We start from the raw sequence: 12,070 nt of genomic DNA, 5'->3' as shown, positions 1-12,070 counted from the left end.
TATTTTTCTTATTACCAATTTCTTTTTTTCTTTCTGACCGTTCACTGACTCGGCTTGGAGAAAAAAAAAAAGCAGCCAGCAGTCATTTATTTCAAATGAGAGCTGTGAGACAAAAAGGGAGTGACGCCTGGCGAGAGATCTCTGTGACTCCGCAATAGCAGAGAGTTGAACTTGAGTTCATGTTACTAAAAATGCATAGATATTTGATGCAACAGTGTCCAAGTGAAGGGTAAGTGTTGTCCCACTGTGACACTTCTTTTTTTTAATTTAAGTTCCAATCCATTACTTTCTCTCAATCAGATCTAATTCACAAAAATCTGAGTCTTTCTAAGATGTGTCCCTAGAGGGAAATCAGTAAAAAGGATATGTGTGAAAGACGTTTGCATGGATTCCTAATGATGTTGGCTGAAATATATATCAACACTGTAGTGTAAGTTCACTACCCCTCTGAGTGAGAAAAATGGATTGAAGACCAGGTTGAAGTTCCTTTTAGTTTTCTTTATTATCACTCATCAAAAAAATACACCAGGAACAGTGAAGGAGAATTATGTCAAATTTAAGGCTGTTGAATGAAAGGTCCCATACCCAATGTAGCCCTGTTCTCCTCTGAAATTTCTCTATGTGTGAGGTTTTTTATGGCCTCGGTTCTGGCCCATACGCAATGCATGGGCGCGTCTTCCAGGGCCCAAGTACACGACTAAATTTACTTTTTACCCTATTCAGGCCGACATTCCAACCCTTCTCCTTTCTGATCTATAGACTTGTTTTTTCACATTCCAACATATCCTCAAATCACCTGTCCCCAGTCTCCAAGAGGCGACTGTATTCTGATGAAGAGTCAGGATGCGACCCCAAAGGTCAGAGAGGCCCCTCCTTACTGGCGCCAATCTCCTCTGCCACATGTAACATGAAGTATCCCATTTGTGGCCCAAAAATATACTGCAATGCTTTAATCAACACAATGATTCTACAGGTACTTGTGCTTTAAATACTCCATAAAAATGCCACACTGTGCACAGTGATTGCCAAGTGACAACAGGCAACTACTCAGCCACTTGGCAATGCACAACAAATGCTGTGTTGAACACAGTAAAATGTATAACTGTGTTAATTTGAACATGGGGAAACTTTCCATTATATCACAAACAACATGCCCAAGGCAGAAAGTGCTGCAATACTTTGTTCCTCAGTTCAGTCACTCTTTTTGCAATGCTTTGTCATCACATCCATCCCATTTCTCTTGTCAACTTCCACTTCCCATCAACTAATGGTTATTCTTTCAAACCTTTTCTTTTCCCTTGTTATCCTGCTTTCTTTCCACTTGTTTATTCTCCGTCCCAATTGCCCATGCCGTCTTTCATATTCACACCATCTGTCTCTCTCCGTCTCTTTCCGTATCGTTCTATCTGCTCCTTTTCTCTGCTGTTGGTACTTTGGCCAAGTTGCTGGCCAGCGCTCTTTGATTTCACCGCCCTTTTTCTCGCTCTGTGGTACATCTAAAAAGAGTTGCAATAATCAGAGGAGCACTGTAAGGATTTAGAACTTTGCATGCCTTGCTTCATCAAGCGTGAAAAGCTGATATTTGTGTGGGTTTCTGTTGTTATAACTTAATATATTTAATGCATAATCTGATTTGTATTTGTATGAGGACTCTGTTGTCTGTGAGTGTACATGCAACGGCTGTTCCAGGTGCATTTTGCCGCAAGAAGCGTTGGTGAAAAGTGCATAGTACCCTTGTATGGGAGAAGATACGAAGCCCACATAATGTACATAGAAAAAATCCCATTGCAATGCCACTCCATCTATAAAACATGTGTTTTAGCTCTCAAGTTAATGTGGACATGTCAGACATATCTCCCTTCTGTTTATATCAATGAGGGAAAAATTGCAGTGTCTGCAGAAGATAGGGCTGATTTAGTTAATTGGCTTCTGATGCAGTGCTCATAAGCTGTACTTTCTATTTCACAGTGTCATTTATAGTGCAGCCAAGCCAAGCCGGAATAGCCTTCAACATCAGCTGTCATGCCTCAGCTATCTGCTGTGAAGAGAAGATCTCTCTCTCTCTCTCTCTCTCTCTCTCTCTCTCTCTCTCTCTCTCTCTCTCTCTCTCTATCAACCCGCTGATGGGTGGTCCAACTATCAAGCTGTCTGTCTTTTAGGATCAGTCATGTCCCTTGGGAATTACATTATTTTACAGCAACATTAACCACTTAAATTAAATGGCAATGTTCACTGCCAGAACAAATGATGCTCATATTACCCTCAGAAAAATGACTACAGGCCTGGAACTCCTGCTTTCTCCATGTTACTGCATCTACAAACGGACCTCTCACATCCACCTACCCCGCTGTGGAGATAAAACAGCAGCAGGATGCAAATTTTAGATTTGACAAAGAAATGTAGTAAAGGACTAAAAAAACCTCTAACATAACACATTGTAAACCCACACTTTCATCAGGAGGAACTCCACTGACAGAAACTGGCCAGACTCCTTCCCTCCTGAGGTCTGAATTTATTGCATGAGAATACATTCAAACTCCTCATATTGTTCTGTCTCCAGTGCTCTAGATTTAATGACAAACAATGGTAGAATTATAATAGATTTGGGGGATCTAATCATAACATACCAATTAATTATATCTTGCCAAATATACCAAAAAAATACCATGTCAAAATGTGCTACTTGTTTGGGCACTTAGCTAAGCGGTGATGAGAAAAACAGTCAAAGAGTTACATTCATAGAAATAGAAATGATTACAAAGGATGTTTTAATGTTTGTTATGGTCATTTTGCGGGTACATAAAAAATGGCAACTGTTGTTAGTTGTTAAGGTGACAACATACCTCAGTAGGGTCTTAAAGTGTGATGGCAGATTCAGAGATGGACGGCTGGCTAGTTAGCTAGCTTGCACTGTAGTCCGCTGTTTTCCAGGTGTAGGTACCAGATCGGCTCGAGGTCCTTCGTCTGCTGATTGCGTCACACAAAACACTATCTACAGCAACGCCACTCGGACAAACTAAGTTGCATTCGACTTATAGGTGGATGGATGGACGGATGGATGGATGGATGGATGGGTAGGTAGGTAGGTATATAGACATATACGTACATCCATCCATCCATACATACATACATACATACATACATACATACATACATACATCCATACATCCATACATCCATCCATCCATACATACATACATAGACAGACACATACAACACCCACTGCCGATCACTGAAACACAGTGAAAAATTTCTCCAACGTACAGCATCTTGTTACATCTCGTTGCTAAGACTACAGCCAATCACAACTGTCTGATGTACAGCCAATCACAGCTGTCTGATGTACAGTCAGTCACAACTGTCCATCGTACAGCCAGTCACTATGTACCCCCATTCAAGTGTACAGCCAATCATATTATGTGACGTAATCAGAAGACGAAGGACCCTGAGCTGATCTGGAAGCCGAGCCGATCTTGTACCTGTTAGACCCAGCCAGACACCAGCCCACTGTCTGGTTTACTTTCTGCAACCAGTGTAGCATGAAAGCATGGTGGAACACATGAGCTATTTAGCTAATTAGCAGACTGGTGGCGAATCAGCTACCTAGCTCGCTGATTCCGCCATGCTTTAATGCTACACTGGTTACCGAAATTGAGCCCAGCAAAGTTGTCACTCATCTGGCGATGGCAATGTGATTTCCTAAACTGTGACAAGAGTGTGTGAGTGAAGCATTAAGTTGTTAAATGGCAAAAATACACCTAAAAATGGCCACTTCTCTGATCTCGGTATGTTTATTTGAATGGCAATGTCCATTCTAGTCTTATTCTATTTCTGTGGTTATAACAGATATGATGACTAAAGAGGCTTGCACCTCACTGACACTTTAATACGTCTCTTCCTTTTCTGTCCAAGCATGAAAGCATGAACCTGGCTATGTTTAGTTCATCCTCCATGTGCTGCTGTTTCTCTGGCAACCAACCAAAACAGCCACCCTCTGTCTGAGTTGTGTGGGATCATGAAAGTGGCTCTATCTAGATCCAGATTAAAGCAAAGTCTTTCACAGGCACTATCTGAGGTTCAGGAGATTCAGCCATGTGAAGCCCAACGGGTCTGAGGGGACCAAAATAATTTGTGATTATTGTAATACAGTAGGCTGACACTGAAATATAACCTGTACATTATTTAATATTTTCAATATGAGATACGTTTCTGCAGAAACAGTCATGCAGTTATGCGTGAGGTTGTGCTATTAGTGGTAATAAATGATGGTAATCAGCATTGTAATAAGGTCTGGGCCGAACAACAGTGGAGCTATACTTTAAGCACTAATTGAAAAATAACAAGGTGTCCAGTGGACAAAAATCCTGAGCTGAGCAGTTTTCTCATCAACACAAAATGAAATAGGCACCCCAGAGAGAACAATAAAAACACTCCTGCTTTATCAGCAAATAAATGCTAAGTCAACATGGGCACTATTACTCACTGACACTGACCAGCAATTTAGAGAAAGCATCACTTTCTTTAGCCTTAGGTCTAAAAGTAAGAACCACATATTTGTCCACAGAATTCAGTCTACATTTGTCTCCGCTTTCCATTTTTCTCTTCATCCTCTTTATCTTATCCATCCTGTCCCCGGGTGTTAAAAGCACATCAGCCATCACTCTACCTCTATGTTCCTCATTCTGAATCTATTCCTACCACGGGCCAGACGGTCCCCATCTTTAAATGTTTCAAACCTTAAGGGGACACATTGTGTGCAACCATCCATAGCTAATCGGCTACTTTCTGACTGTGACTTTTGGGATAATACCGTGCTCTCCCAATGCTCACATTTATAGCCGATATCAGCTGTGGACAGCGGGATGGAGGACAGGTTCTTCAGTGGATGTGTTTATGTGTGTGTCTTTGTGTAAATAACAGCTGGAAGCAACAACATTGGACCAAAGGCTAGATGTAATGGAAGCGTCTATCAGGAGCCTTGCTGCTGGTCAGATAAGAGTTCACTGCTTAAGGGAAATCTCTCTTTTCCTCTCATTTTCACTTTTTTTTTTTTTTTTTTTTTAGGTTATTCCATTTTCAGTCCTTTTCTTCATTGACTGTCTTTCAATATTTTTTCTCTCTATCTCAGTTTCATTCTTGTCTCTCTTCTACTGAAAACACTCTCCATCTGTTCCTCTCTGATACAGCCACTCACTGATCCCTGTATCAGTACAATTCAATTGAGTGCAATTTGTTGGCAGGAAATATGAAAAAGAAACAACATGGTGCAGTTCAAATGAATCCACAAATTGTCTCTTGCATCTCTCTCTCGTACTCTTTTTTCCCCCTCTTGCTTAATTGGTGATCCATTTCAAACTAAATTCAGTCCTGTGTTAGTGTATCGTTTCGTGTGTGTGTGTGTGCGTGTGTGTGTGTGTTTGCATGTGATCTTGTGGTTGTAGTTGAAAGTCAGCAGTGGAGTGTTAACTGCTATCAGAGCCTGCAGGGAAGCTGCAGGCAGAGCTCTTTATTACCCCTGGCCAACCCACTCAGAGATGCTGCCATTGGAAAATCATCAAGGGGGAAAAAAAACATGTTTGTTTAAGTTTTGTCCATGTGAAGCTTATAGATACTTTTAGTTTAAATTCATGTTGGTCTGTATACTGTTTAGTTTAAATGAAAGGCCTACATTTGGTAAATGCAACTCATAGTCAATTTTGTATTCAATGTATGTGTGTGTATGTGTGTCAGCTTGCCTCCAGTTTATTGGCAGTGCACTCACCTTTCCCTTTGGCTACTGTCAATGTTATCAACTTACACCTGCAGGCAGGTGTGTGTTTTCCTCATCTTTCTCTATATTTGTGCGGACCGGTTTTAGTTTAAGACCTTGAGAATGAGGATGTGTTAGGAAAGTGATGAAATTTGGCTTTTGGTTGGGTGTTTTTGTCTATTTATTGTACCTTTGTTAAATGCTTAAATCTTGTTTGCCAATTAGCTCTTTTTGAGGTCAGAGTCAAGTCTCTGGTCAGGTTTTGTTGAAAATTATACCCCTTTTACGAAAGGATGTGTCACTACAGACAAAATTTTAATGTATTCCTTATTTCATTTGGCGAACATAATAGTCTAGTTAAACACAATCACAACAGGGCAGCTCTAGGCTGCTTCTTCTGATTGAGAATCCTGAGGTTATGTCCTCTTTATTTTTTGGTAATGTCCTCCTCCAATTTCCAGTATTCCACAAATGGCCTAATGTGTTCTCAAAATGAAACCTATTCTAGAGGCACACCGGCTACAGCCTAAAATTATTTCTGAATTAAAATACCAAATTAAAAAGAATGAAAATTGAGCACACCCTGACTGACTGACCCCCTGACATGTCTTGGTCTCTGTGTTACTCAATCCCCCAATAATGCAAGCACATAATGGTTGTATAGTCACAGTTATCAAGTTGGTATTTAACGTTTATTTGTTTGCATATGCATGGATGTTTTTATTACATTGGCCAAGTGGGTCATGTTTTCTTATCTTAATCTTCAAATTTTGCACAAATTTCCACTTGGACTCACAGATGGAGAGATTATATTATGGAGATCAATGTCACTGTGACCTCACAAAAGAGTCCTTACCCTTAATTCAATGAGACTTCACTGTCATATATCATAGTGTTCCTTTTCTGGCTATTATTCAGCGCCATAACTCAGAAGGGGAGATAGTGACCATATTTCACACTTGGTTGGACACACAATTGGTGACACTAATCATAGTTGCCAACCTTGAAACTGTGGTGATTGTTTAGATCTTCTGTCCTGCCAGGTTGAAGATGCGTGTGAAGCATCCAAATTTGTGCACTTGGCAAAAACATCCATATGTGAAGCGTTGTTTTCTGTTGTGGCAACATAGGAGCCTGCACTGCAAAAAAGCCAACTTGTATGTTTTGGCCTAAAACAGTTTTTAAGTTGGTAAAACTTGGAACTATAAATTATTGATATTTAGGGCTATAATGTAAGTTAGCAGAACAAAGCGAGCCAGTTGTTTGCTCAAAAACAAGTTTGTGAGTTGTTGTTACTTATACCTTTAAGTTGGGGTTCACAACAAGGGACAATAGTTCTGCTAACTCTTATTTCTTTGTTGTGAAATTCGGTCATTAGCGAAAGCTAGCGGCTAATTGATGCTAGCGGCTAACTGATGCTAGCAGCGCTGCTTGTTACAGCTACAAGAGTAGCCATTAGCGTATCAATGCTAACTCAAAATTGTGGTCGCAACATTAGCTGACATTTCATAGCAGCGTTACAATCGTGCCAATTCAGCACATTGCAGAAGTTAGCAGAAGTAAGGATTACAAGTTATTACAATGTAAAATTATAAAATACTACAAATTACAGACAAAAATCTGAATTCAGAGTGGAGCAAACTAAAAAAAAAAACTTTAAATATTTAGTTTAATTGTCCAACTTAAAATTTAATCAAAGTTTGTTGCCTTGAAATTTGGAGTTCACCCAAGTTTTCTTTGTTTGCAGTGTGGATAGACAAGGATGTCAGAATCAGAATTGGGGTATGAGAATGGGGGTATCTGGCCTTGTTGATCAGACCAACTGCAGAAGGGAGTACAAGGTGTACAGATCCTGCAGGGATGGCAGATTTCAGCCGCTCACCTTGGGGGGATCCGGCACTGATGGTCCTAGGTTGTAAATTGCAACTTAGCTGGTTGGCGTAGACAAAAAGACTGCAAGGAGGTAATTGTAGTTTTTCACTTAGGTTAAAATTGCAAGATAGGGTATTAGTGCTGCATTCATGTGCTACTTAAATTGAAATTGTGGATCATATTTCATAGCTCAACTGACTGTCACCTGGCAAATACTGGAATCCGCTATCAACTTGTCATTTCTCTTTTTTCTTCTTTGTAGCCTCCATGTTGTTTCCATATTACCACTTAAAGCTCATGAACAAGTCTGGAGTATGACTTTCCAATTTGAGAAACGCATTTTGGGATTTGGCTGAGATTTGCTTTGTTCTATTGAACAAGACTAATGTTAAACATACATTTTTCCTGTACTGTCCGAAATGTACTCTGGGACTGTGCAGAAGCTTTTCCTCATAAATGACAATGAAGCCAATAGTAGTGGATTAAACATTACCTTTAGCAAAACTGCACCCTAACTGTGATTTTTCAGAAACTGTCTGCAGGGTGTTCAGCCTCTGCAGAGTTAACAGTCCAGCTTTACCGTCTCTCTGTTCTACGTTCTCCCTCTTGTCAGGCTGTAGATCCCAGCACTGTCTCCATCAGTGTGCCTGTGCACTTTTTGACAACGTAGCGCCGACCTTTCAGTTCTCTCCCTGTTGTTCTCACTTGACCAGTGTATCTACAAGCTTGTCCTTTACTCACTTGCCCCATCCTATAACTTCTCTCCAATGCCACTCTTTTTGCTTTCCCTTCCTGGCTTCGTCCTTCCATTTCAACTGTTCTTTCTCATAAATCCATCCATCTCACCCTTCCCTCCTCTATCTGTCTCCCTCTATACACAGCAGACAGTGCTGGCCTGATAAGCTCCATGTCTAGAGAGCTTGTCAGCTGTGTCAGGTCTCTCCCCCTCAAAACTACTCTCTGAAACTCACTAAGGACCTGAGGACTAGTGCTCAGTCCTCTGCAGTGTGTGTATGTGCGTGTCTGTTTGACTGTCTTCTCATTTCATTATAACTTTCCTCCACTAACTTGGCAGAATCGATGTGGTCATCGTCTAATTTAGTAGGTTGTATGTAACAATTTCTGCCAATATGACATGTCATCATTTCTTTCCTTCAATTCACTGACTTCACTTTTTTCACCAGTGCCATCAAGTCCACTATGGAGGGCAGTATCTGCCTGCCTGTCTGTGTGACAGTGTGACTGTCATTCATCTCACTCACAATTGAATAAATACAGAAATGCACAGATTTTTTGAGGTGAACTGTAGTTCACCACCAGCTCAATCTCTGAAAAGTTAAGTTTTAAATCCCTGTAGGGTCCGAGTATATGATGGTAGATAAAGTTTATAAAAAATTAAAATTTAAGCAGGGGTAGGGGTGTAATACATGTTGGAAAAACTCAGAAATGTTGACATTTAAGAAAATTTGCAAGAAAACAAACTCAAATCCTAGAATATGTGTGTTGTAGTTCTTGATGCACAAAAGCTAAAACTAGCCATTTTTAAATTGGCCCAATTTATAGGGTAAGTCTGAATGCTTATGAAAAGAATTGTGGGCTATAACCAAGAGAATTTGTGCACCGCAAAAACACAATTTTTCAAGTTTTTTGTCTCATAAATTTGTGAATTTACAATCCCAGAGAATATTCAAGGTGTTTATTTTACCTTTCTATTTGTTTCACATAAATATACCACTTTAATCGTTGAAATAATGAATTTCTTTCTCAAAATATCACTCCCTCCTGGCTCCAAGATATATTTTTTTGTTTGTTTTGTTTTTACTTACAATGGCCCTAATGCGCTGCTGTAACTGTGTGCCAAGACTTCATCCAAACTTCCACAAAAACACATTTGAAAGTCAATTCAGTGTAATTACCTTCACTATCAACTTACCTGATGCAATAAACCACACCCATCTGCTGTTGTAGCCTGCCAAAAAATTCTAAGAACCATTTCACTTTCTTAGACAAAGAGACGAGCTCTGCAGCACATGGGCAATTAAGCAACTTCAGCGGTGCCATAATTTCATATACCATTTGATCTACCTGCCTGAGTGTCACTGTAGCTGTCACTGCACAAATTTTCTGCTAATTTCGCTCTTGTTAGACCATCTTTTACTTCCTGTCTTCCCCCTCTTCCCATCTGTCCCTCTCCTCGTTCCCTCACCAGACATATTCTCTAGTTGGACGATTACACAGACTATCTCTGACAACTTGAAATGTGATGAATGACTCTCTCTCTCTCTCTCTCTCTCTCCCCCCCCCCCCCCCCCCCCTTCCTCTCTCTTCTTCTAGATGTATATCCAAACTACTACCCTGACCATCTCTCTCAGCCTGTCTGCCTCTGTGTCTCTGGGAATGCTCTACATGCCCAAGGTCTACATCATCCTCTTCCACCCCGAGCAGAATGTGCCCAAACGAAAACGCAGCTTCAAGGTGAGGTGCAGGGAAATACTTGTCAGTCTCACTCACTAAAAAATTCTCACATGTCTTACTGCTAAATGACATGTCACATATCCATAATAATATCCAGATCTTAACTGGTTCGGTCGACTCATGGGGACAGTTCTCCCAAAAAATCAAAAATACAGATTTTTTCTATTATCCGTATAGTGCTATCAATCAGTCTAGATTGTTTCTATGTGAGGTGACGACTGTTGGCGATATCATTCATAGAGGTGTCTGCCTTCTCTCAAATATAATGGAACTAGATGGTACTTTGCTTGTGGTGTTCAGGCAGTTACTCAAGATAATTCACAGACTTGTTGTGAGTAGTTTAATGAAGGAAGTTCAAATTCAAAAATGACTTTATTCATCCCTGAGGGGGAGTTTAGTTAGTCTGTTAGCTCTTGAAGAATTAGACAGCCTGTGAAGAATTAAAAAAAGTTGGAACTATTTTCTTTCTACCCAACTACACCCAGCAACTAAATCACTGGACAGAAAGAAACTTGCATCTGCTCAAAGACTAGAGGCTCATGCTTGTGACTAGATAAAAACATTTAAAGTCCCCCCTCAGCATGTGGATTATCTTGCGTACAACCTGGTCTCACAGGAATCCGTGAAATAGCCACAGATTTGCTTAACTCAAAATCCGTGGAATAGCCACGGAATCACTCAAATTTCCGTGAAACTGACACGGATTTCCCTACAATGCAAGTTAATGACAGTCATATCCCGTGGCTATTCCAACATACAAAGTGATTATGTACATTCACTGAGTGAATATTTAGAAAATAAAACATATATTTCTCGCTAGAAATGTGATCAAAATACATTTTTATGCAGAAACTAAGTCAAAATATTGTTTTTTTTTCACTAAAAATGAGATAGCTGTCCGCCATGTTTTTTGTTCTGACAGCAGGGACCTTGAAAGTCACGTGACTTGGAACAAACCAATAGGAAAAATTATCCATGGAATAGCCACGGGATATGACTGTCATTAACTTGCATTGTAGCAAAATCCGTGTTCACGGAAATTTAAGTGATTCCGTGGCTATTCCACGGATTTCGAGTTAAGCAAATCCGTGGCTATTTCACGGATTCCTGTGAGACCAGGTTGCTTGTGTAACCAGGTCATAACTTCTGGAAAAAGACAATGTTGTTGAGTATCACAAGCCATCAAGTTCCATTATATTCAAGAGAATGTAGGGTCGGTATCTCCAACACTCAACCAACAAACATAAAAAAAATCTAGATTAACAAATACCACTACAGGTAAAACATATATTTTTTTTATTTTAGGGTGGACTGTCCATTAAATACAATATATGTTGATGAAATGGGTATAATACATTTAAAAATGCAAAATGTGGAATGAAACCAGAACTTGTACCACACTAATAGTTTTTCATTTTCAATAATGGGTTTCTGAATGTGAACGCATGACGAAACAGGCAATTGTGACAGCTGCCACCATGTCGGGGAAACTGTCCCAGAAGGGAGGAGACCGGCCCAATGGAGAGGTGAAGACCGAACTATGTGAGAGCATGGAGACCAACAGTGAGTAAGAGAACACCAGCGTTTTATAACTATACATATAATAAACTACATAAAACTCGATCACAAATCCATATAAGGCTTAATTACATGCACACGTATACACATACATGTAGAGAAAACTGAACGCTAGAATAGGAAACAGCAGTCTAACAGCTGTTCTTATGGAGTTATTTAGTTTTTTAATCAAGTAATTATTCCATACGCACAGCTTGTGGGTAATACATTTATACTGTCTCTGTAATTGCATGTCATGAGGAAATAATAGCATATAAACATACAAATATTGTCCTTTGTGCACATTTATGCTTAATTGTACAGTTTGCATGAGGCTTTTGTTTTGCTTTAACTGAGTTAACGTTTAATTTCAACGTGAAATTTAATTTCACGGCTGACTTTTTTGCTTGGCAAAAA

General features: G+C 39.8%; 1 protein-coding gene across 1 annotated transcript in view; it reads left to right on the top strand.

The window, feature by feature from the left end:
* grm8a (glutamate receptor, metabotropic 8a) overlaps positions 1-12,070 on the top strand; it is a 306,788-nt gene that overhangs the window by 292,687 nt on the left and 2,031 nt on the right. The window contains exons 12-13 of the mRNA XM_059325537.1: positions 9,956-10,096; positions 11,554-11,663. Coding sequence (XP_059181520.1) covers positions 9,956-10,096; positions 11,554-11,663 — 251 coding nt within the window. The remainder of the gene's footprint in view (positions 1-9,955; positions 10,097-11,553; positions 11,664-12,070) is intronic.

Source organism: Centropristis striata, chromosome 22 (assembly GCF_030273125.1).
Source record: "Centropristis striata isolate RG_2023a ecotype Rhode Island chromosome 22, C.striata_1.0, whole genome shotgun sequence".
NCBI lineage: Eukaryota > Metazoa > Chordata > Actinopteri > Perciformes > Serranidae > Centropristis > Centropristis striata.
The sequence above is the reverse complement of the archived record's forward strand: the minus strand, read 5'-3'. Positions and strand labels throughout refer to the sequence as shown.